This window comes from Apteryx mantelli, chromosome 15 (assembly GCF_036417845.1).
Source record: "Apteryx mantelli isolate bAptMan1 chromosome 15, bAptMan1.hap1, whole genome shotgun sequence".
Taxonomy (NCBI): Eukaryota; Metazoa; Chordata; class Aves; order Apterygiformes; family Apterygidae; genus Apteryx; species Apteryx mantelli.
The window spans coordinates 8,351,236-8,376,549 of NC_089992.1; the positions used below are offsets into that span (position 1 = coordinate 8,351,236).

Here is a 25,314-nt window from a genome sequence, read left to right on the forward strand (position 1 = left end):
CATATTGAAATAAGCAGAAGGCAGAGCAGTAACATATTCGAGAAAATATAATTGAACTTGTTTTCATTATTCTGTTGCTAATGGGAGATTTTATGTCACAAACTGATTTCTGAGTTTAGCACTCTGTTTGGCAGATTCCTTCCAGGCAAGGACTGAACAGGTTGCAAAGGGGCTCTTTCCATATTGAGGCAGTTTCTTTAAAATGGGACTGTGAGTTTCAGAAGGCAGCAGTAGAAGAGATGCTTATTTTTTCTGTTTTTGTGGGGGGAAGAAAAGAAAGGAAGTTTAGGTCACTTAGTTTTAAAGTTGGAAGCTTTGAAGGGCCTAACATGAGCAAAATGGGGTGTTTTTAGGGGTGGAAGTGGCAAGAACCTCTCCAGGTAAATAAAGTCAACGTTTCAGGAAAGGTATCCTAGCTGTACCCAACAGCTTCAGAGTATCATTTAACTGAGAAAAGCACCATTAAACAAATATCTTGAGTTGCTGTAGTTTGATGCCCTGGCAGGTATTTCAGTGAAACAGATGTCATTTGACCAGAGATCCACTAACATATTGGTTTTGGAAAATAACTGTTCACATGGAAGTCTTCATTAAGAGTTTCTATAGGAAGATGCCAGCAAAGATAAGGAAGGCCTTGAACCTTGAGTTACGCATGCAATGAAACCATCATCCTCTGAAATCTGCACGTTCTTCATTCTTTGTTGCTTGTGCCTTTTCTGAAGCCGGCTGCTTTGCAGACATTTCCTTTGCTTGGTTTTAGCTTGCTTTGGCTGCTTTCCTCTCCTTTCTATAATTAAATGCATTTTCAAGCATGCTCTAATGTCTGCTGTTAACCCACTTCTCAGCCCCGGGACGGACTCGACCATCCAGACGAATCTCCTTCTCCTTCAGCATCTCTCCGCTCATTCCTAAGTCTAAAACTCTCTTTTCTATTGGCTCTTCTTCCAGTGATGAGGAGGAGGAGTTGGATAGTAAGTAATAATTTTCTGTGCATTGCAGCCAGTATGGATGAAAGCAAGGGGAAATCTGTGTTTCTGCTTTAAACCTTGCAGTTTTACCTTGCAAACATTAAACTAACTGCTCTGTTGCATGATGTCTAACAGCATTATCTTAGTCCTGTATGTGAATGCTAACTAAGGGCAGAATAAAAGGATTATAATCCAAAAAATTTTGTACATCAGCACCCAGTGTCTCATCTGGTTAGTTTTGGTCTTTATCCATTTGGTGAGTGCTATCATCTGCTGTTGTAATTGGTGATATTGTCATTACCTTTTTTTATAAGCAAAATAATTGTCTTGAGATTATTGCGGTACATGGAGTTAAGAGAAGACAGAGATCCTTGTCCTCCATGTGCAAGATTACGTTGCTTGGTGAGAGCAGGAAGAGAAGAGAGAAGCCCTGATATTAAGGGCTGAGAATCTTGATTACAACTTCACAGTTACCCTGTTGAGCAAAAACCATACACTGGAGCCAAGCACCTTAAATCTCCAAGGTGTTCAATATCTAGGTCTGGACGATATAATCAGAATAATTTTGTCATGCAGGAAAGTGTTATATGGTGGCTTTTTTTCCTGCTGCAAAGTCCATTGCTAGCAGAAAGCCAAATAGAGCAGAAGCTTGAATTAAAATCATTTACCCTCCTTTTTTTTTTAAACAGACACATAAAAGATATTGACAGTGCTTCCTATTTCTTAACTATATTTTATTAGAATGTTGAAATAAACCAGAAAAGATGACTCTCTTTTATCTATAGCAAAAATTCAGAATGGCTCTATTGGTTCAAATAAAAGATTTGCAAGGAAACCTATCCCTATCCTGGTGCCCATATTGGCTTGAGGGATGTTCCTTTCCAGTCCTACAGGTTTTGGTAGCTTCCCTACCTGAAAAAAAACTCCACACCATCCACTCTGCATACCTGTTGTAGGTATCTAAATACTTCTCCTTTCCACCCTCTTTCTTGATTGTGCATTTGCTCCTTGCTGCAAGAAAGTCTTCTGCTCTTTTGGGGTGTCATGTGACCTATTTCGATATTTAAGCTCCTTTGTTTTATCCTGTAACCATCCCACCACTTGGCAAATCCTAATAGTCAGTTCAGGGTGTAACAACTTTTTCAGGTGTTTCTGTTAGGCAGTATTTATCTTCTTTTCCTCAACAGTGCTGCTCTTACTGATGAGCATTTAGTGATGTCTGATATTGTCTCAAACAAAAATGTTGCCTCCTTTACATGTGTTTTATGCCCTCATATTTGAGGGTACTGTGGTGACTTTATATAAGGTTGGTTTAGCCACAGCTATTCACAAGATGCTTTGACAATGGGTATTTTTTGTGTAGTAATCCCAGACCTTATTTTTTTTCCCATGTCTTCAGTTCATTTCTCATAAGAGGGTGGATGTATTTGCCTTGAGATTTGGCTTGTATTTGAATTATCTTTCCTCGACGTCTCCATGCCCCAGCTTCTTCTCTAGAGTATGGAGAATTAGTTGCAGTTTGTTTATGTCAGCGGGTATTTAGGATGCAGATTTCAGATGGCCTGACAAGCCAGGCTGTGCATTTTAGAAAATGGTAGATGGTGATCATCAAGCCTCTGGATTTCTTGGCACCCAAAAGTTTAATTACAGCCAGAATTAGGGAGCTGCAAGCTGTTTTTTTGTTTGCAATCTGCTAGTTCTGCTGCTGCTTTTTTCGTAAAGAACCTTGATGAATTATTTCAAGTCCAGCTACCATATGAAATAATTTTGGGGGGTAATACTCAAATGATGTTCAAATAAGTACACCAAAATTTGGCTGCTAACCCAGATTCATTGGACATACATAGCAGGCCTGGATTTCCTGCAGAATTAACTTTTTTTGTGGGCTGTGAAATCTGGCCGTGGATCGGTTTTCATATTTCAGTTTTGATCCTGGTAATGAAACATAGAAATTAAGGATATAAGCCTTCCTTGCCCCCTCCCACCCCAAAAAATCCAGAAGGTGAGAAAATACCTTCTTTTCTATGCCCATCTTTATGGGTTTTGTAGCTTGTAGCAGCATGTTGGCCATATGATGCTATATTGTAACCTAAAATTCAAAACCACAAACCGGCTTTCACCTTGATTAATGTCTGTATCTGTTTTGCCTATCAGTGTCAAGAGCCCCCCATTTCTGCAATAAAGCACTATCACGGTAAAAGATAAATAGCACATAATCAAAGTCCCTATGCAATGTACTTTCTCAAGGTGCTGAAAAACAGTCACAAGCAACACATTATTATGGCTCTTGATTCTGTGTTTTTTTGTTTTTCTCACGTTGTTAACTGCAAAGAACCAAAAAGATTTGTGAAATGCTTAAATCCAGCTGAATGGAGTAATCTATTAAAAAAAGGAAAGACTAAGGAGGCTTAACCCAAGTTAAAGCAAGCTAGAGCTGATACGTGAACTGGAATCACTGGAGTGTTAACCAGGGGCAGAAGTTGGGAGTCTCTAACTTACTTGTGTGGCCTTTGTATGTACTTAGGTGGTAAACAATATATTAAAAAAAAAACAGCATAAACATAAAATTGAAAAGATTTCATTCAATATATGTTACAGTATTGCTAACTGATGTATTTGGGATACAAGCTGTTATTAATTAGATGAAAGATTTAGCAAGGAGCACATTAATAGCGATCTCTGAACAGGGATTAGAGAATGAGGTATGCCAGTACTTTAGTTCTTTCAATATGAAGAATTGATATTTCTGTCTCAGGCTATGCTGGGACTTGAAACAGCATGTAGGAAAATGCGTATTTTAGAATAATAAGGCATAATATTGTATAGAGTTTTTCTTAATGCACTTACTACTTTTGGACACAAGACTGCCTTTTCCTCTGATGTCAAGTGGCTTTTTGCATTCGCCCTTAGCTTTAGCATTTTAACAGAACTTGAAGCCAAAGTACTGTTTTTCTTGCAGTACATATGCAGAAGCCTAAGAAAACGATCGGTCGCGCTGCTTCTTGTGCTTCAGATATGATTGCAAATAATGCTTGCAGTGAGGGTTTTTTGGAGTCCTGACAAACCCGCTTACTCCAGAGAGAATCTTCTCTCCTCTGGATCATTTCTTCTCGATTTTTCAGTGTTCTTTGATGGTTCTGGGAAATGGTATCAGCTACCTACTCTGCTCCAAATGCATTACGCAAGCAGGTTTCTTGTCGTGTAAAGAGAAATTGTGTCACTGGCAGGGCTTCAGCTGCATGTAGAAAGTCAGACTTTCCTCAAGCAGTTTTGTGTGACTAAGCTCTAAGTCTGTAATGTTTTGTGGAAAATGGAATAAGGCTCCCCTTGTTTCTCTTGCTCTTTATAAAGTGCTTCAGGATTTTGATGGGAAAATGAACTATAATTTTGTCAAGCAAAAATGTTTTATACATGAAACCCGGATGTGTTGTACAATAGATTCTTTCTATTGGTGTATAAATAAAAGTATTGTGGCAGAATGACTCTCATTTATACTTATTGTCGTTAAATTGGCAGTTCTGAATCATATACCCTGGTTTACTAGCAAAGATAACAGATTCACATCTTCTGCTTAGCAGCTGATGAATGATAAAAATACTAAGCAGTCTTTCACCTCAGTGTCTAATTTGAAATCACCTAAGGATATGGGAAACAGTCTTTATCCTGAGCACACGATATCTATTCTAAACACTCACTTCTGATAAACATTTTCCTTCTTCTTTAACTGTCCAAGTATACAAGCTATGTTTTTAAAACCAGGGAGCTAAGATTGCGAGCTAACATTTCACCTCCCTTCCCTCCATCTTTTCCAGCTACACGACAGTTCAGCGGCCCCAGCAGCTCCTCAGTTCACAGGTACAGTATGCTGGTGATACCCTGTCTTTCCTGTTGGAACTCCCACAATGTGCCCAAATTTTGAGGACCAAAAGCTTTCCTGGCTCCAGTGGCCTTCAGTTGCATTTGCAAGTGTCAAGACTTGTGAATATCTGCCCCATATGTCTAAAAGCTAAAGAACGTTTTATATTATAGAATATGAAAGATTGTCTATTCAGGGCTTTATCTCTAACAGTGAATAATTCTTAAGGCTTTGTGCTTATTCACGGATAATAAAATTTCAGATTATCTATTATTGAACTGTTAGTTTACCAGGAGATATACTTTATAGTGTAAGAAGTAGTTGTTACTCCCTTTGGTTAATTCTGTCTATATTCTTATAATGAGGGCAAAAATGATCATGTTTTTGTATGTTACTTTTCATCCTTGCAAGCTGTAGCAAGAAGATAATCTTTGTGACGGGTGGTGGCTTTAAAAGCTCTTGCCTGCATGTGGAAGAGGGACAACATTTGTGGCACCAAAGGCGCTGGGTGTCTGGCATCTGCCTTATTTTCTTGTGCCACTGCTGAGAGTTTCAGCTTTGGTTCTTGGCTAGGATGCTCTTGATTTGTGTTCAGTGCTGTTTTCCCCTCCCTGATTTCATCTCTCTGTGTAAAGACATCTCTCTTAAAAGATGTATGCATGTCTGTCCCTTTCGTTCTGCTCCAAGTATGAAATATAATGGCCCCTAATGATTAAATGCTGAGACTGATGGTGTATGTGCAATTGTGCTAGGTTAGCTATCTAAATAGGAAAATGTTGACAGCAGTTTAGTAGTTATTTAGTCATTGGAGCAGCAGAGGGTGCTATGACATGGTTTGAGAATGAAGATTACTTAAAAACAGATAACGGATATCTTGAAACATGTGACAAGCAGCTTGATTGGCATTTTGTCCTCACTTTGCCGTCTTTGGTGTAACGCCATAAACAAACACGTGAGTCTATTGGATAATAAAAATGCATTCATCCTTTAAAAAAACATCAATCCATTAAATAGATGCTTTGGGAGAAAAAACAAACCAACCTCTCTCTTTTTGGTTTTAGCACATCGGAAGAGAGCACCAGTGTCCCCTCTGGCAAAAGCGGAACAAAAGTCAGTCGCACCTTCAGCTACCTCAGGAATAAAATGTCCAGCAGCAAGAAGAGCAAAGTAAGTGGTACTCGTAATTTATATAGCCACGTTGTTGGTACTTTTCTCCGTATAAAGATTACTTATCAGGCTCGGAAGTGTCTGTGACAGCCCTCCTGCAAGTTTCCAAGCACTTGCAGCATCTGTACTCCCAATTCCCATGGCTTCCTGTAGCGTGTGCACGTTCTCAGTACGCAGCCTAAAGAGCGGCTGAGACAAGAAGTAGAAATGTTCCTCTATCACCCTGGGATAAAGCAAGGTGATTTTTGTAAAAGATGAAAAAAAAAGAAGATGCTCCTAGGTATTTTATAAACTTTCAAACTTTTTTGGCTGTTCTGTCGTGGATTGGGAGAGTTACAGAGGCAAAAACACAGATGGTCGTAGCAGGACTCGCATAGGACCCTAAGTCTCTGCATTACACCAGTCCTCTGCCAGCAGCAAATCATTGTGAAATTCATTGCCAAAGTGTGTGTTTCATATCTGTCTTGTGGCTGTTTTTTATAGAAGCTTGCCACCTACCCCATGAGCTATTCAAAAAATACCTAGAGGTAGCAGAGAGCAGTTCCAGATTCCAATGTATTTCCATAGGGTGTTATTTATGTTTTTGTCCCACTTTCTTTTTTTTCTTTCCCTCCTTCCTTTCTTCCTTTTGTAAAGGGGAGATTGTCTGTATGGTAATAGGGAATAGCAGCATGGGAAATTTTAGCACCCCAAAATTAGAATGCATCAGATTTGAAGTTTCCTGTGCAATGTTTTTGCCCATCCGTAGAACCATGCTTCCTTCATTATAGAGGATGGATTGTGCTTTGGGATGAGTTACGGTTTTGCAGTGATTGATGGGCCTAATTATTACAGAACCGGAGGAGTATAGTAAAATGAAGACAAGCGCTATAAGGAGGGATTAGATGTGAAGGGTGTATTGTGTTCCTCTTTTATTTTTACCTTTCGCACAAGGTTCCTGTGCACTGCTGGAGAAGTTACTCAGACTATGACCTTTAGAGATGGCCAATATTTATATTATCCCCTTTTTTTGGAAGCAGTCCTTGAAACTGTAGGGTTTCATTTGCTGAAGTGTTAAGCTCTGATCAGCACAGCTGAATTTCCTGGGAGCAGTGCCAATTACAGAAATTGTTACATTATTGCTAAATATTTTGAAAAAAAACAAGTGTTTGTTGCCTTAGATTGACCGTTCAAAATTAATCTGTTTTAGGGAATTTTTGTTGAGTTGGATTTTCTGCTTGAATCTCACTTCTGTTTACCATGTTTAAAGGACAGGAGATAAATGCCACCTTACCTCACAGTATACCGTGTAGATTATATAGTTAACTGATGTGTGGATACTATGCTGGTTAATGTTTTTGGAAAACCCCTGAGAAATGTCATTACATATTCTGAGCAGAGTTTGAATAGCAAGCAGGACACAAGATATGGGGGTACAGTGACTATTGTGGCTGTCATAGAATAAGGATTGAATGAAGTGTATGTGTATGGGAGCAATCACTTTATATCTGCGCAAGCAAACTTGATTTTAGCATTACCCAATGTAAGCACCTGCTGTTTCAGCCTTAATGTTCCTTTAACATAGCTAGTTTTGTGTAACGTAGTGGCACGATTACCTTTCGATACGTGTTTCTTGAAAATTGCCTCACCTTGCAGTGCGGTCTCAGTTGTAATGAGATGAGTGGTCACAGTGCACGGTTCCTCTTTATGGATCCAGCTTCAGAGAACGCGTGCTGGAGGTATCGACGCTTTCGAGCTGCTGCTGCTAAGTTTTAAGATGATGCTATTCTCTACTGTAAAGCACAATGTGCAAAAATCTGTTTATGAAGAAACCTCTGTGCAAACCACTAGCAAAAAGCTGTGGAACATTGTGCCCAGCCCGTTAACAAGATGGGAGATTTGTTAACTAGTTCTTGCGCTTGGATGTATAATCTCTAAAGCAAGAGCTGAGCATGCATAACAGGTTGTGTTGGGAGAGGTGAGAAAGTACGACAAACATACGTTGAGATATTTGCCCCGCCTTTGTCTGTTATATAGGTGCTGCCTGTTTAATTTCAGTGGTTTCATGATTGTATCTGAAACTGTTGATTAAACCAGAGTTGCTCCAAAATCACGGCCATGATATGCACTACAAAAATTGCAGCACACAGTAGCTTTGATGTTTTTACTAACTAGCAAAGCATAGTATCATCCAAGCTGAATATTCTGTTTTTTCCCCCTCTGTGGAACGCTTGTGCTAAGTCCATTTTAGAGCTTCAGCTGTGCATTTAAATAATTTGACCTAAAAGTTCTTGGGAACGCTGAATTCTCAGAAGCATTATGGCAGATAAAACCTGTAAGAGTTAAAAAGAAGAACAACAAACCTTGAAAGAGGAAGTCAAACAGGAAGAGTTGGTTTCTGCTTCTGTCTGGGCTGTTAGCAAGAGAGAAACTTAAAGTCCTTTCCAGCCAAGTTTTGCTTTTCTCCAAACCTGCCTTCAGAAATGCGTCGCTTTCTACAATTAACTGTAAAATAAAGTGTTTTAGAGAATACTCCTCATGGCAGTGACTCTTTAAAAATGTTAAGAGGCAAGTAAAAAAAAAAAAAGAAAGATGTATGAAATATTAGCTGTAGAGTGGGGATTACTGATAGACGTTTGTGTGAATTTACCAATGTCTAGTGGACACTTAATGTTACTCAGGGATTAGTCAGTGAATCTCCCTTCAAATCAGCAACGTGCACTGGTTCACAGATGCGTAAAGTCTAAAACATGCTATTCCTGTCAATTAGGGGAAAAAAAAACTCTTTTTCTTCATTTTGGTCGAGAGCTTCACGGAAATGATGTCAGAGAATTTGCCTAGAATGAGTAATTTCTCTGTTACTTGACTTCTGCAGTTAGTAGGCAGTTTTATACCACCAGCAGCATTTCGGTACATCCTATGAGGTTTAAGTGCCTGAAGGCACTAGGAGACAGCGAGTGTTTGTCGGCTGTAGAGCAGGAGCCGTGTAAACATGTGAAACCTTTCCGTCCGGGAGATCTGCTGCGGCACCGTGTTTACCGGAGTATTACATAGCAACCCCGAGGTATGCTAAAAGCCACTTTTTGTGTATCGCAAGCATCGCGGAGGCTTTGCTCTCCTAACCTCTCCGCCTTTTTGCGTTTGCAGCCTCGTATTTGCTGTAAAACGTAAACTCATCCTTTCCCGCCTGTGTTTCGTGTAGCAGCCGAAGCTAGGGTAGTGTAGGACGAGAGCGCAGCAAGGTCGGCTGCGAGGAAGTCGGCCGCCCGCGGCCCGCCCTCCTCTTTTGCTCAACTCCTTGCTGCCACCGCCGCCGCGTCCCCCCCTCGCCGCCGCCGTCGGCCAGGCAGCGCGCGGGGCCGTGGCCATGGGCTAGCGCGCGGGGAGACCAGCTCTCCCGCCGCCACCGGGGCGAGGATGTCGATCAAATGGAATAAATTTGGCGAGGTGCCCCAAATCACGGTGAAGCTAGTGGGACTTAAGCCCTGGGAGGTAAGAGCTTAACGGCTGGTTCTTAGCGGGAGCCGACGCTGCAGGGCGCCGTCTGCTATTTCGGGGAGGGAAACCAAGGGCCTTTACCGGTGCTGGCTCTTCTTACACGTCGTCGGGAGTTTTTTAATGTTCAACTCAGATGCCCAGTTAAGCGGGGCTTTAAATCATGCTGGCGGTTCTGAGAGAGCAGGAAAATGTTTTTATTTTTACATATATATATTTTTTAAAAGCTCCAGGACCTATCATAGCAAAAAATACCTCATTTTGAGGCGTTGCGTTTCAGTGCTATTGTCGCTGGGACTGGCATCCTACGAATGAAGCTTGCTGTTTGCCCTTGAAGGTGGTTTATAGTTTAGTAGCTGGAGTAGTTTAGCTTTAATTACAGTACTTTTCACAGTGATTTTCTGAAGGATGGTTATTATTCCAGCCTTTAGAATTACTGGACTTTGCATTAAACATCAGGTACGTTTAAGTATAGGACAGTAAATCTCTCTTCAGCATTTCTGAGAGTCACAAGATCTGCCTTGAGCCTAGAGTGACCTTTTCTCCTGGGGGTCTGAGCTTCTCCAGTTTGGGCAGTGGAGCAAACTCCAAGTGTCAGTTTGGTGCCACCTGCCAAGAACTCAACTTCAGAGTTTTAATTCCTGAGTCCTTTCAGAGGACTTGGTTAAACTTGGGCAGGTCAGCGATTGCACGGAGCTTTGTGTCAGATGGTCACAGGATCCTGGTCAAAGCTGATGGCTCCAGGAGGCGTCCGTGTGCCACAGAGCAGACTCTTAGTTGCAGGTTTTCCACTTCAGACAAGATTATTCCATCCTGCAATCATATTTTCACTTATTTGCAGAACGAAATAGTAGCTGGGGCCAGTAAATAAAGCAGCATTTTTGTTTATTAAGGCTTTGCAGGGAAAGACTGATACTGGCTTTTTTCCTGAGGTTTGGTAGGAGAAGGGCGACCTTATGATGGGTTACTAATTACTTGTGTCATCAAAGGCTTAAAAGTTTCCCTCCTGGGGCCTGCAGAACTCGTTACCACCTGTAACTGCTTCATGGCCATTGCTCCCACAGACTGCTCTGCCCCTCTCTGATATTAGGGCTTCTCCTGCAACAATACTTAGCAATGGGTGCATGGTGTATAATTAACAAAATGCAAAGATAAGCTCACAGAAGCTTTTGCTAATTTCCAGTTTGCTAAGCTTCTGTTTCAGATGCTGCAAAATCCTCAGTTAGTTAAAATATAAATTTGGAGGTCAATCGTATCATGAGCACTTTGGTAGGGTGGGACATGTAAAGACAAGGAGTCGGTAATATTCAAATTTGAAGTTTTTCTGTGGAGTTTCCTATAGAAATCATATGGTAGACTTTCTGTTTGAACAGAAACCCCAGGGGTTGAAGCCTGGCTTCCGGAAGACGAGATAATCTCTTACGATGTTGCTGCTGTTCCTCTGCCTTTCTGTGATGCCATACTTTGCGAGTTTGTGAAAGATCATTTCTCCCAAAAGACTATTGGCTTCACGTAGTCACTTGAGGTTGCGTGACACCATAGCTGTTGAAAAAGGCAGTCCCCACTAGTCACAGGGAAAAATGAGGGGGTAATTTTCTGGCAGCAGTGCTGTACTGCTGTCATGGAGAGTCTTGCTTTCTCCATTAAAAAATTCAGTCTCAAAACGTGAATCTTACATGTTGGCCTTGAACATTAATTCTGTGTTGAAATTTTGATGCAAGTTGTTTGAATTTAAGGAATTCATTGAAAGTGTTGCAGACATTGATTAGAGCCCAGGAAAAGAGAATAGGTGAGTCATTAACCCAAGCAAATACATGCAGACAAAGGTGGAAGAAGAGAGTTGCCTTCAGAACAGACTCAACTTCGTCTCTGCTTGTAAGATGCCTGTGTAAAGGGCTCTGGGAATCAATACTATGTTAATCCAGTACCGTCAGGGCCATAAACTTATTTCTTTAACAGAGCTCTGTGGACACATGACTATTGTTAAGGTGTGCGCAGATCGATATTGCCATAGAGCTGAAGGCAAACACTGCAGAATTTGTAACTAGAGAGTAGACCTCTCCAAAGTGACAGAGCTTTTGCTCATTTTTTCTTAGCAGGAGAAAGAGAAGGAGAAAGAGAAGACTAAAGAGAAAGACAAGGAGTCCAAGGAGAAAGAAAAGGACAAGAAGCTGCTGAATGGACATCTCTTCACTGCAACCTCTATTGTAAGCCAAGCAACCTGTTACCACTGTATGAAACCTTTCAGTAAGGATTCGTACTACTGTGCAAGTAAGTCTTTTTCATATTTTTCCCTTTGTGTTTCATTAAATCTGACAGGGGAAATGTGAACCTTATGCTGTATTTTTCTCACACTTGGAGAACTGTGATTTGGGGAGAGAGGGAAACTTTTGAGATGATGCTCCACGCATTACTATCCTGCAGCCTCCTCGCGAGCCCGGTTCAGTCTCCTCCGCATTATCATGTCCTGCAGCATTGTTTTCCCCTCTGTGTCGAGCTGCGTCAATCAGCTGGAGAGCTTTGGTTACTTCAGCAGGCATTTTGGATTGGGAAAGAGATGCTTCATTAGGCCTGCTAGGGGACAGAGGAAGCCAGAGAGGATTGTGGCTTTTATGTCCACTGAGGAAGAAAAAGTCCCATCCATCCATAGTGTATTGCTTTATATACTTCAGCTCTCTGAAATACTGCTTCAGTGAGCTCTCGGTGAGAGCAGCACAATATAAAAAGAAAATATCCACCCTTTTCTCCCTTTATATATGAAGTTGTGTTGCAGATCAAATGGTAACTACCTGTGCATGTATGAAGTACATGTAATACACTGTAGGCAGTACACCAGCCACAGCAGAGGGTTTCCACTGGACTTGGTGATTTTGTTCTTGTTTCTTAGCAGACAGTTACTCGCATATCTGTAACTCCATCAGGTCAGCAGGCTTTGTGTGGTCAAGACCAAAACAGTGGCTGTTTCACATAGAGAGCCAAAACTGCACAAGATGTAGAAGCAAAATGTCTTTTTCCTGCTGCAGCTCAGGACACTCCATTCCTCGCTATTGGTAATATTTTTTCTCCCCTCGCCTGGAGACAGCGGGAACTGTGTGCAGGGATCTCTCCAGGTTGAAGCAGAGGGCTCGGTCTCTGTTTGCTACTTCTGGTAGATGACCAGTGTATAAAACATCTCAAGTGAGGAGGGGAAGGAGCAGCTAGCTGAATCCCCAGAGGCAGCTTTGAGTTTCCTGAAAGAGAGAAATTTCAGCAAAGTTGTTTGCATGAGACATGCTCTGTGTTAACCTGATGGGAAATAATAAACATGAAAAACCATAAACTCTCAAATGCATCCTCTCCCTTTCCCCACTCTACTTTTTTTAAACACTCTCAAACCATTTAGAAAATGAAATATATCCTGATTACGTCTTTATATCCTGATGAGTTAAAATATTCCTACAATGTCATGTAGCAGCACATGTTTTAATATAGACATTCTTTCCTTATTTTTCAAGGTACAACAGAAAATTATTATAAGTTTTCTGCATTGGCCAGAAAATGAACGTCCCAAAGAAAATTTGGTCTGGGCCCAGACTCTTGTTAAGCTCGCATCTGTCTGTGCTCACATTGCATCTTAAAATCATCGATTGAATGCCTTGAACATGACTAATAACCAGCAGCAGACACTCTGTTGTTCTCAGGCAGTTGTAGTCTACTATAGTTTTTCTACAGGAGTGGCCATGCGTTACAGCCACCATCACTGCTTGATCTTGCCTATAGATGATGGCATCTTTATGCCTTTCCAAGCACTGGATCATTTTAAATCAATGTCTCGACTTTGCAGTTACACCCCCAGCTTCCTGAAACAGCTATTTAACTCTGAAAGACTCGGCATGCCCAGAAACAAATGGGCAAACAAAAAACCCTGCTTTATTAATAGATCTGGCTATTCTTTTTTTATAGTCAAGGGCTCAGGCATCAGAACTGAGTCGTCCCCCTCCTTATTTGATCTGGAAAATGAGAGTTTGTAGGGTTTTTGCAAAAACATGCAGGTTTTCTGCTCTCTTTTATGCACAGGAAGTTGTGGGACATCTACAGAATAGCAACGCCCTGTGCCCTTACCTTTACCTCTTTCAAAATATCAGAACAATTACAAGTTTTTATTAAGCAGGCTTTTACTAATTTGAGAAATTTTAGTGATGTGAGAATATTTTGTTGATTTGGGCTTGGAATGTTTTCCTTTCATTTAATATTTCTTTTAAAGATAATTTAGAGCTGTACATTTACAATATAATAATTCATGAACTGTATTAACATCTGTTTTCAGGAATGAATAGAAATGCCAGGTTTTCTTGAAGTTACTGGATCTCATTTGAGTGCATTTGAATATTGATTTTTTTTTTTTCTGTCAGAGATTTAATACTGCAAACCCAACTATCAGTTATTATGGGGGGGAAAAAAGCAGTTCTTTTAATCTTCTTTGAAAACTTTGACTCCCAGAAATCTGCTGGGATAGATCATTGGCAGACTCAGGGCATTAGGAAAAAGAAATGAAGTTGTGTTTTTCTAGCGTATTCGCAGCAAAAGCTGGTGTTAAAGCATAATGCTCTTTGCATTGGTGTATGTCGTGTTTTCAGGCCAAAATCAGTGGCTTGAGTCTAGTTTCCAGCAGACAAGTGCCTGCCTCACAAATGCAGTTACCTGGCAGATGCTCCTGTTACTTTTCCTGATAATCTTGTAGTACAGTAACAGATGGAAAAAGATCCTGTCTATGATATGTCTAAGTCCATGTAAATTAATTTTCCTGTCCTTTTCCTGCCTTCTGGATCCCATAATACTTGTCTTGATAATAAAGATATTAGTGTTTTCAGAGAAACTGTTGGGACTCTAATTGGTTTCTGTTTCTGCCTCCTTCTGCTTTCCCTCTTACTACTTTTTCAGAGGAATAAAAACACCTTTGTTTTGTTTTGTTTTCACTTAAGACCCTGGTGGCTCTGCTCTGCCTTGCCTTGATTTTTAAACAGAATTTCCTGTTGAAATCCATGCGGAAACGTTGTTAATAAACAAGGGGCTAATTACGCTGGAAAGCAGCCTGTTTGTCAGCATCTGCAGCTACCAGTATAAACTGCACCGATGACTGAAAGCTGTAATTCTCAGTTATGCAAGACAACAGTTCAAAATACAAATGGCAAATACTGACCTGTTTTCTGTGTTTCATTTTGTTTGTTTTTTTACTTTTGACAGACTGCAATGCAATTGTTCACAAAGGCTGTAAGGAGAGTTTTGCCTCCTGTGCAAAGGTCAAAATGAAGGTAAGAGATTTCATCAACTGGACTGAGGGAGAACACTGTCTAAATGACGGAGTGTGCAGATATATAACGTCTTCCGCTGTATTGCGCAAAGCTTTCCAGCTTGTCAGGAAGAACCAGACCCTGTGCTATAGTCAGTAATTTCTCTAGATTCCCAGAATTTGTAGTACTTAGGCAATTGGTAGATTAATTGACAGCTGAAAAAATAGAAGCTATAAACTGGTTTCCTTAAAACGGGCCAGATTTGGATTGGTGCTGGAGAGTGAATGAGAACGGGGTGTTAGTGCAGCAGCTGTGGTGAAACCTCTAGAGGAGCATATGATTAAAGAAAATGCTGGCAAAATTCAGGGTTGTCCAGCATCCATGAGTGCAATACCTCTTAATTTTTCAATGCTGCATCTTGCGGTGCAGCGTTATGACTGTATAATACATCATGACAATTATTAAATAGGTATGTTGTTTATGTGAGGTTTATGTTTGTGTGTGGCATGAACAGAATTCGTGCTTGCCCCAAATGTGAGGAATCTCTTCTGCGGTCTGGTTCTCCAAGCTAGCACAATGATGAATCAGTAATCAATACAATTGTGAGGAAAATTAGAAAATCTCCTCTATGACTTTTAGTTGTTCTCTTCAGTAATGTTAATCCTTTTTCTTTCCATTTTACTATTCACTGCACGTTTCTCCGTCTGTGATTTTGCCTATTTCACTGACGGCGACTACTGCAGCTGATGAGGGTTAGTGCCATCTATATATACCCAAGGACTGACCTGTTCTGAGAGGGTTCAGAAAAACATTGCTTTTTAATTTTAGTTACATGACGCAGCCTGATGCGAAAAGGGAGGAGAAATTACAGTGAATTTCCTTTTTCTTTCAGCCACAGAAAGGGATGCTGCAGGCACATGATACCTCTTCATTACCCACAGTAACCATGAGAAACAAAAGTAAGTAAATTCTCTTCCCTCTGTTTTGGTGGTGGTCTCTAGCTGCTGTTCTTAACTGTTATGATCAACTAATATTCCATATTATGAAAGATTAACCTTTAATAATACAGGGATGAGAGCATCCTCTGGGCATGATAGGCAGTGTTTAGGATTTCAGAAGCTGTGCTAGAGTTGTGCAGACAGTTTCTCCCCTTCTGCACTGTCCAAGTAACTTTAAGCAAATGTAAAGCCATGCCAAATTTAGAATAGCTGCTTGACTGCACTGACTTCCTCAAGTGCTACAGCTGATGAGTCCACAAAATCTGGAAGACATAGCTTATGTTCATGTGTGTCTGATGTTGAAAAGAGTCTGGCCAGGAATATTACATTAACATAAAAAGCTAAGATTGCAAGTTGAGAGGGTGTTTGTTTAAAATATATTTTTTTAATATTCTTATATTTTGATGTAGTAAAAAACAGAAAGGTTAATTTTGAACAGGAGCAATACTGACAAATTCTGCATGCTGGCACTGTGATATACATTGTGCTGTAGAGCTACCCAGAGTGACTGAGGGGTAAGAAGTGAAAATGAAATAGTCCACATAGACTCTGTAGTACCATGATTTGACAACCTTATTTGTGCCAGCTTGGAGATCACTATATGGTACCACACTGTGTGTGGTACAGATGTACCCTTTGTGGGTTTCATCAGAAATTCAGAAGTACCACTCTAGAAACCAGAAAGCCATCTGAAGAAAGGAAAATTCTGAACTGAGATGGAAAGATTAGGCAAAAATTGCTGTTCTTTTTTTGTATAATGAGATATGGATTGGTGTTTCTCTGTGGTGGGTACTGATAGTAAAACCCATCTCAAAAGGTTTGACCAGAAGCATGAAGATGTATATAATTATAGGAATTCCTTACCCAGAGAAATTAAAAAGCAAAATAGTAGGTTGTTACATGTGATTATTTATTGAATAAAATTAAATTCAGTTGCCCAGGTGTATGTTTCTGGACTTGCAGATTCCACCCACATCTTACATTTAAGTGCAGTGCAGTATAGTCAGCCCCACAAAGGGGTTGATTTTCTTTCCTTCTTGAAAAAGAGCAGTGCTTAGTTTGGTAAGAAAGATTCGGTTCCTTCCTCTCTGCACAGGAACACTGCTGAGCTGTGATGTTATCACAAAAAAGATAACAGTTCTTAAGTCCTCGTCTTTCATTTTCTTACTACGCAGTAAAATTGAATTAGACTTAAGCATATTGTGTCTTAAGAGGATAAAGTTTCCCGGATAGCTCTGATCAATCATAGTACATTAATACTGTGCAGGAGGCCTAGACTTTGTTAAAAGGTATTTGAGGAACTAACACTCGTATTTTCTATTTGAGCAAAATTCCAAAGTGAATGGGACTTTGCTTTGAATAGAGACTTCATGACCGAATCCTGCGTTATGTTAATGCACACTACAGTAGTGGTTCGGGAGAGTCAGAAACCTCAGACTTCCCTGGAGTTATGACTGTTTCTACTCACTGAGGATCTGCTGGTGATGATTCTAGAGAGAAAAGGGAGTGAATTTTAGGGCCTGGCTTCTTTAAGTTATCGATATTGCAGTTAACAACTCAGTTGCCTCTTCTCTTCTAGACTCGCAACCTAAGGAGCGCCCGCGCTCTGCAATACTTGCTCCTGATGAAAACACCGTAACCTCGATATTCAATAACAGGAGATCACAACAGACTACAGCACTTTCAAAGAGCGTCTCCATACAGAACATTGCAGGGTAAGGTTCCTCACTGCGCATGCAAGTATATGTGTATCATCTGATGCTGATGCATGAAAAGAATCAGATCTCATTAAAAATAGGTTTGTACAGTATGATCTGTGTTAAAGGTAGGAAAGAGGATCACAAAATCCGAAATACCCATGTTATTTATGGTACCATCAGCTGTTATGCACAATCAGGTTTTCTGGGTTAGTTTAGCCGTGGCGTGACTTCAGAGGCATCTGAGCTGGCCTTGTTACATGCACAGCAGCTTCACAGAGATGCTCTGAGCTCCAGGAAGAAATTCTTATCGTGGACTTGGTACTGTGTGAGCACACATTTACAACTTCAGTCTTGTATTAACTTTTGTGTCCATAATGATAGGGTGGATGCACAGAGTTGGAGATTTGCATGATGCTTTAGGAATGCATTATACATAATTGATTACAAAAAACCATGGTAACTTATGGTTCCTACACTACCTGAATACTGAGCAATTTTACATACAGTTAACTCTTTATCTTATGGGACAAGAGCATTGACTGGGGTGTTCTGATTCATTGACATACCCTGGGTATTGTGGGTTTCCTGGTGAAATTTGTTTCAGTTCATTTTTCTAATCCTGCTCAGAGCTAGTGAGAAAGAATCTTGGACAGCCTTCCATATTGCATTTTGGTCCCTGCCTAACCCAACCAAATGAGGAAGGAAAGTAACAGTATAAAAATGGAAAGTAATGAAAAGGAGTTGTCCAGACCATAAAATCTTAACTGTGATTCTTTATGGAGGAAGCACCATCACTCGGAAGTTTAGATCTTATGGCTTGTTAGTCCTGTTGTGTAGTTGTTAGAAAACAGTAGAAGTACATTTCTGTGCGTTCCTAGGCAACACTTACTTTGGCTTTCCGTTTGCATTTAAAATGACATTTTTTCTGTATTCTTGAAAAGGTTATTGACTGGGTTTTGATGTCCTGAACTACATTCTGTGTTTCCATTTGTCTACAGAGTTGGCAATGATGACAGCTTAATACACACTTGGAAATTCCTGTCGCAGTCTACAGACTCTTTACATAAAATCAGCCGGGTGAATGAATCCATGGAGTCACTAATTGATGAGGGTAAGAGATCCCCGTGGCATGTATAACAACAGGAAGGTCTCAATGCTGCTTTTCAAAAATAGAAAATCCATTTTGATATTTCAACACGAGTTTTTCTTTTTAATGGACAATTAAAGTGTAATGACTTTAATATAAGAGTATTAGTGTGATAAACTAAAACAAGGCCCCACACAGTAGTTTCTCTAGCTTGTTGAATTGTGGGAAAACATATGGAAGGTTTCAATTACTGTTGCATTACTTGGAATTTAGCTCAGGGACAAACATTTCCTCCTTCATTCTGTTCTTCTGGCCCCTTCATTTCAGCTACGTATTTTGCACCTTTTTGCTTTTCTTGTGCTGGTAGGTTTTTCCCCCATATCAGGGAGCGAGAAAGGGTATTGTTTAGTTTTCTGCTCTCAAAAGTTATGTCAGTTAATTCAGTTAAATTCATTTCTCAACTGTAATCATTTTTTATTCATGAAGTTTTCCAGGATATAATCAGTATTTTTACAGTATGTACCTGAAAAGAGCTAAGCAAGGACATGCTGGTGGTGACAGAAGATTTCCCAGTTTCTGCACAAATGAACAATCTTTCTTATATATGTATCTATATATGTAATATATGTAGCGTTCAGCTCCACTTGCATTAATTCAGCCTTTCTAATCTTGAAAATACAGACTTCACGTAGCTCTGAGTTCTCTCCATTTACTGATATAAATGAAGGAGGGCAAACTGAGTGTTGATTACTGTGCCGTTACATCACAGATTAATGATTCATTGTTTTTTTATCTGAGTTAAAATTTGGTCTATATGAAAATTGTGAATTACTTTTGTGCAATGACCAAAAAACCTTTAAAAGTGTTTTTTGTAGCATAGTCCTTACTTGGTATAATTCCATATAATCATTTCTGTGTTGGGAAAGGAGAATGTGTGTGATGCTGGTGGCATAACAAAGAACACCCGAACCTGTTGAATAGGCAGGAATCTCAAATGGGACAAGTTACCTGCATCTTCATAACGCTTGCGTTGCTTTGTTAAGGTGCAGACATGAATGAAGGACAGCTGATGGGAGACTTGGAACTAGATTCAAAGCAGCTGGAGGCAGAATCCTGGAGCCAAGTAGTGGACAGCAAGTTCTTACGACAACAGAAGAAAGATATTGTCAAACGGCAAGATGTAATTTATGGTGAGACATACCTGCGTTTTAATTTTTCACTGATTTTGGATAACTTCTTATGTACTTCTATATATTTGGGAAGTTCTATGCCAATGAATGGGAACATTTACTTTGATTTCTCAGAAGCCAAAGTTTTGTTCCTGAAATTCTTAGAATATTAATTTTCTGTGAAGGCTTTGTCTTTCTGCCTTTCTATGCAGAAGCCATCAAAAAAAAAAAAAAAAGAAATTTCCTTTCTTCCCTTGTCTGCTTAGGACATTTAAACCCCATTACAGTAGAGCAGCTAGCTAATTGTATCAGTGTCTTCTCCTTCCTGATACAAGAGCCATCCTGTATTACAACAAAAATGAACTATGTTGAGGTTGGAAGTGTGGTGTTGAGATAACAGTGAGAAAGGTTCAGACCTTAGCAGCAGTGTCAGAAGCTCTTTGTTCCTGGCCTCCTCTGTCCCCCATATTTCTTCCAAAGGTAAAGCTATTAAATGATGTCTGAATACCTGACATCATTAAATTTTTGGAAGCCACTCTAGAGAAGCTTGCATGGCAGAGCTTTCTAATGACAGCTTTTCCTTGTACTGTACGTCCAAGTCCTCTACAATGAGCATGTTTTTGACCTTTTCCTCATCCTATACAGAGCTAATGCAGACAGAAATGCACCATGTCCGCACCCTGAAGATCATGAATGATGTATACAGCGCAGGGATGGTAAAGGAGCTGCAGTATGATCAACATGTAGTGGATAAGATCTTCCCCTGCCTGGAAAACTTGCTGCACATCCACAGTCACTTCTTCCAGCGGATCCTGGAAAGGAAGAGGGAGTCCTTGGCAGACAAAAGTGAGAAGAACTTTGTTATCAAGAGGATAGGTGACATCCTGGTGTATCAGGTGAGCTCTGGAAAATGATTGCCTTTTCTGAGAGCATAGCTGGAAACCAAGCGCTCTGAAGTTCTTGCTCCTCCTTTTTTCCTGTTTATACTTATTAGATAATCACAGCTGATTGCGCCTTTGCTCTCCACATATCTGCCTCTGCTTTTTTAAGCACTTTGAGCTCTTTCAGGACAAGGTATAATGATGACAATTTGTTGTGTTTATATTGTGGGGGAGAGACATGTTCCATGGTAGTGCAGAACAGTTTGACCATAACCTGCAGGGTAGGCCAGTAGCCAACAGCTATAGGTGCACAAGTCCTGTTTCTTGACTGAGTTACTGACCTGCTGTATAACTATGCATGGGTGGTTCTACTTTTCCACACCTATATTTTCTCCTTTACTCCTTTTGTCCATCTTGACGTTTTGGGGGACTTTTAAGCCCTCTGAGATGGAATCCTAGACTCTGTGTTAATTCAGTGTGAATGCAGTGAAGTCCCAAACTCAACTCTTTAAATTCTAGAGATGAGTTGCTTAGTTTAGCATGTTTTGGACTAGTCTGGTCTCATAAAGTTCTTTTGAGAGACTGACAGGCAATGATGGGATATTGTGCCAAGATCTCAATAGATCTCTGTGTCTTACACCTTGCAGTTCTCCGGTGAGAGTGCCGAGCGAATGAAGAAGACATACGGGAAGTTCTGCGGGCATCACAATGAGGCTGTAAATAACTTCAAAGATCTGTACTCAAAGGACAAGCGGTTTCAGGCATTTGTCAAGGTAGGACCTGATAGAAGATTCACAGATGATGCAAAAATTATGTCCTCTCTGCACTCTGGTGAGCATTTCCCTCACCAGAATTGAAATTTTCTTCTTTGCTCCTTAGAAAAAAATGAGCAGCTCAGTGGTGAGACGTCTTGGGATTCCTGAATGTATCTTGTTGGTAACACAGAGGATCACAAAGTACCCAGTCTTGTTGCAAAGGATACTGCAGTACACCAAAGGTAGGGACCAGTGCCTCTTTCCGAAGCACGTATTTGTTCATACAGTGTAAGTTTCCTGGATCCTTTTCAACTGAAGCAGATTTTCTTAGAATTGTCATTACTGTCTTTTACTACTATAATTAAATAACTGGGTTTCGTGTCTCCTTTCAGGATTAGTTATTTGGCTTCCTTGATTTAGCTGACATAAGTATATCCCTAGATAATTATGGAGCAACAGTCTTAGACTCGGAAATCTCTCAGCCTGGTTTTTTGGGTAATGGCTGAAATATGTGGTCAATTTATGCATTTCATATATACTGTCTGCATGCAGAGTGTATTGGAATAGCCCTCAACCTCAACCATATATCTGGAAGGGCTTGTGAAATTCTCCTTAAGGGGGGAAAATGTAATCTGTCTCAGGAAAGTATTAAGAAGTTATAATACAGGAATTTGGGATGGAGGAAAGGAAGGAGGGAAGGGAGTAGAAGTGGCGAGTTAGAATCCACACAAGGACAAAGTGATATGGAGGTGTTTCTGTTTCTGTTCAAAGAAAATGAAGTGGAACATGAAGACTTGACTCGGTCATTAAACCTTGTTAAAGATGTGATTGCTGCAGTCAACAGCAAAGTCAGCAATTACGAAAAGAAAATGCGTCTTGATGAGATCTACACCCGGACAGATAGCAAGTCCATCATGAGGATGAAGAGCGGCCAGATGTTTGCAAAAGAGGACTTGCGGCATCGGAAGCTCATCCGAGATGGGCCTGTTTCACTGAAAAATGCAGCTGGCCGGTTGAAAGGTAAGAATATCTTGCCTTGTGATCGTTGGGGGTAGGAATCCTCCTCAGACTTGCCATCTCCAGCAGTTATTTATTCTTCTGCTTTGAGAGATTTTGACAGTAGCTTTCCACCTGCTTTGCACTCGGTTCCCATCCTAGCATTTCTGCTACCTTGGGCTGTTTCTGAGGTGATAGCTGTTTGTTCACCCTATGACTGGCTGCTTGCTGAAGGCTCACAAGGGAACGAGGTCTTAGTGTGTCAGCTGAGGAATCTAATCATCAGTGGATCCTTTGGGCCATGAGAACATTACGAGACTACAGTTGCGCAGAGCGTTGAGTCATGTCTCTGCGCCTAAATACGCATGCGCAATGATTCCAGGAAGCACGCGCTGAGGCTGAAACCAAACCTCAAGTTCCCAGTGTCTCTGCCCACAAGCAGCGCTGCATTTCCTTTGCTCTAAAGGTCTGCAGTAGTGCTGTCCAGGCTCAGTGTGACATCCCCTCTCCCACCGACTACTCCAGAGCGGTGTCCCGGACATTTATTACTCTCAGACTTCTTGAGCTGCTGAGGCAAACTGACACTGTACTCAGGGGGGAAGTGAGGAGGATGGGGAGGCTCTGGTATCCCTGCAGCTTCCTCAAACTTGGTTTCATGTGTATTATTAGTTACTGGATCTTTTGAATTGCTTTTTGTTTGTTATCTAATGGAAATAAATTTTCTGAAGTGCCTTGCTCTACTGAGCAAAGCATCGAACTGATGTTCTCTACTGAATTAAGCACTAAATCTCCCAAGGAGACCTTAAGCTAGGACCATGGTAGTGCTAAGAGCAGACGATGCTCTGTTTCATGTTTCAGACTTGACAGAAAGACTGGGCTTTTTTTCCTCTCACTTCCAGCATCGGCTGTTTAAACCATCGTACTTGGGGATGAATGGAGTCTGGTAGCTGTTTGGTGTTATGCTGTGCAATGAGACAACGATATACTAAATTCTGGATAGGATAATATTTATTATGAGGTTTTGGAAATAGGAGGTTCACAGATGTTTTCTAGGCTCCCAAGAATGCTATTGACTTTAGATGGTGGATGGAGCAAGTCGTGCTGCTGTTGCGAAATTCTGTGATAAGTACAGGCTGCATTTGCATTTCTAAGCAGCCCCCCTTACCTCGGTCTGTAGTGTAAGCTCCCAGCAAAAACAGGTCCTGCAAACAAGCTGGAGAGTCCAGTAGGAGAGTAGTCGGTTCAGACACACTTTTGTGGGATTTGAAATGTTGCAAAGAGGAACATAGGAAGAGCTTTCCTTAGAGGATTTTAGCATTTCCCCTCTTGCACAGTGCACGGAAAATACAACGACAGGGGGGACTGGAATCAAATACAGACCTCTACAAGCCTCCAAACAGCTTTTAGTTCATTTTACAGCTTTGATAAAAGTTTATTAGTTCTTTTATCTCAGATGGTTTATGTCCTGCCAAAACAGAATGGAGGGAATTACCCATGGGATGGTTTAACTTTTCGGTTTGCTTCATCTCTGTCGCAAGATTTCCCAAGTATATTACAAAAACCTCTTTGTACTGAGGGATGAAGGTGGGGCACTATACTTGGTAGTTACTGTGCAACCTTGTTTTGATATAGCATGAGAAGACTTGGAAGTCTGTATGTGTGTTTTGGGAAAAGTCTGTAGGCTGATTTAAAATTTTATGTTCACTCCATATTGTGCTTTCTTCTCCTATGAAAGAAAGCCAAGTCCTGTATCTCACGCAGACTCCATTGACTCCCCTTGGATTTAGCAAGAGTTGTATTTGTCTGTGAGCGGAATTAGTGGTGGTTCCTTAAGTCAGTATATCCTGGGAAAGAAATTACAGCTGACAAATGCTGTTATTGCATGATAATTTGCGCTCCGCAAACCACTCAAGAGAACCGTAAAACCCAAGACTTCCTGTGCAGATCTCTTGCTCGAGGACCAAAATATTAATTGTTTGAGAAAACAGTGGTTATGTTCAGTAAGTGTCTCTAGCTTTCGCTCTTCTGTCTTGCCATAACTGTCAGACAGCTTGTGGCTGGAGAGGAGCATTGCAGCTTAGACAGACGAGGTCGGAGTCCTGCAGGTTTCTCAGGTGCAGTCCTCCATAGCACAAAGAAGTTGCTTCAGAGTAATCTGACACTGCCTTTCCATGAGCTGTTCCTATTGCTGCTGCGGGAGCTACTGCTCCTGCCAACGAGGAAACCAAACAGCACAGAAGACTGGTCCCACTTCTACGATTTGCAAAAACAGCCCTAATGTTCCCCAACAGCTAGGACATTGGTGTTATGAAAAGCTAAAGCTGTTTAGGAGTGGGTAGCATGGTTACACCATCTGGTATTCTTTTTCTTTTGCAGAAGTCCAGGCTGTTCTCCTCTCTGACATGCTTGTGTTCCTTCAGGAGAAGGACCAGAAGTATGTCTTTGCCTCACTGGTAAGGCTTCAGCATATTCTTTTCCTTCCTTTTCTATTTGAGAGATCCTTGATGTGTGTCCTGCAGTGAAGTCAGCCATTGCCTGCTAAACAACTTAGTTTTCTTGGCATTTAGGTTTTTGTTGCTTCTAACATTTTTGTTTCCTGAGCAGACTCCATTCTTTTCTATTGGAAAACATGTCTTCATTCCCCACCTCCCCTCAGTGATTTCTGCAGGGCCTTGGCACAGCTAATAACTGGCCTTGAAAATATGCCTGTCACTTGATACACTTACTCCTTTTCAGTTTGTGCAAATTGAAGCAGTGGTTGGGGGGGCCAGGTAATGGGATAATGTGAACATTGTAAAAACGAATCTTAGCAGAAGAAAATGTCCTAATACGCTGTGAACTGCTAAGGGGGAAAAAAAGCCTGCCACTGCAGTAAATTCATCAGAACAGCTTGCAGATTCATGTCAGAGGAATATATTTGTAATGCACGAAACTGAAAGCATTAGCTTTTGAAGGCAGGCCTCATAAAAGGGCTCAGCACACTGACCCGCTAG

At 40.8% G+C, this 25,314-nt stretch overlaps 1 protein-coding gene across 7 annotated transcripts in view; it reads left to right on the plus strand.

The window, feature by feature from the left end:
* The window catches only part of AKAP13 (A-kinase anchoring protein 13), a 236,478-nt gene that overhangs the window by 195,025 nt on the left and 16,139 nt on the right, over window positions 1–25,314 (plus strand). For 3 of the 7 annotated variants that reach the window (XM_067305659.1, XM_067305657.1, XM_067305660.1), the window contains exons 17-29: window positions 4,781–4,823; window positions 5,886–5,991; window positions 11,565–11,736; window positions 14,689–14,756; window positions 15,628–15,694; window positions 17,313–17,448; window positions 18,432–18,544; window positions 19,564–19,710; window positions 20,335–20,585; window positions 21,218–21,343; window positions 21,450–21,567; window positions 22,097–22,345; window positions 24,698–24,774. In XM_067305659.1, the coding sequence (XP_067161760.1) occupies window positions 4,781–4,823; window positions 5,886–5,991; window positions 11,565–11,736; window positions 14,689–14,756; window positions 15,628–15,694; window positions 17,313–17,448; window positions 18,432–18,544; window positions 19,564–19,710; window positions 20,335–20,585; window positions 21,218–21,343; window positions 21,450–21,567; window positions 22,097–22,345; window positions 24,698–24,774 (1,673 nt within the window). Of the gene's footprint in view, window positions 1–4,780; window positions 4,824–5,885; window positions 5,992–11,561; window positions 11,737–14,688; window positions 14,757–15,627; window positions 15,695–17,312; window positions 17,449–18,431; window positions 18,545–19,563; window positions 19,711–20,334; window positions 20,586–21,217; window positions 21,344–21,449; window positions 21,568–22,096; window positions 22,346–24,697; window positions 24,775–25,314 lie in introns of all 7 variants that reach the window. The other 4 variants (XM_067305661.1, XM_067305664.1, XM_067305662.1 and 1 more) reach the window with 2 other exon arrangements.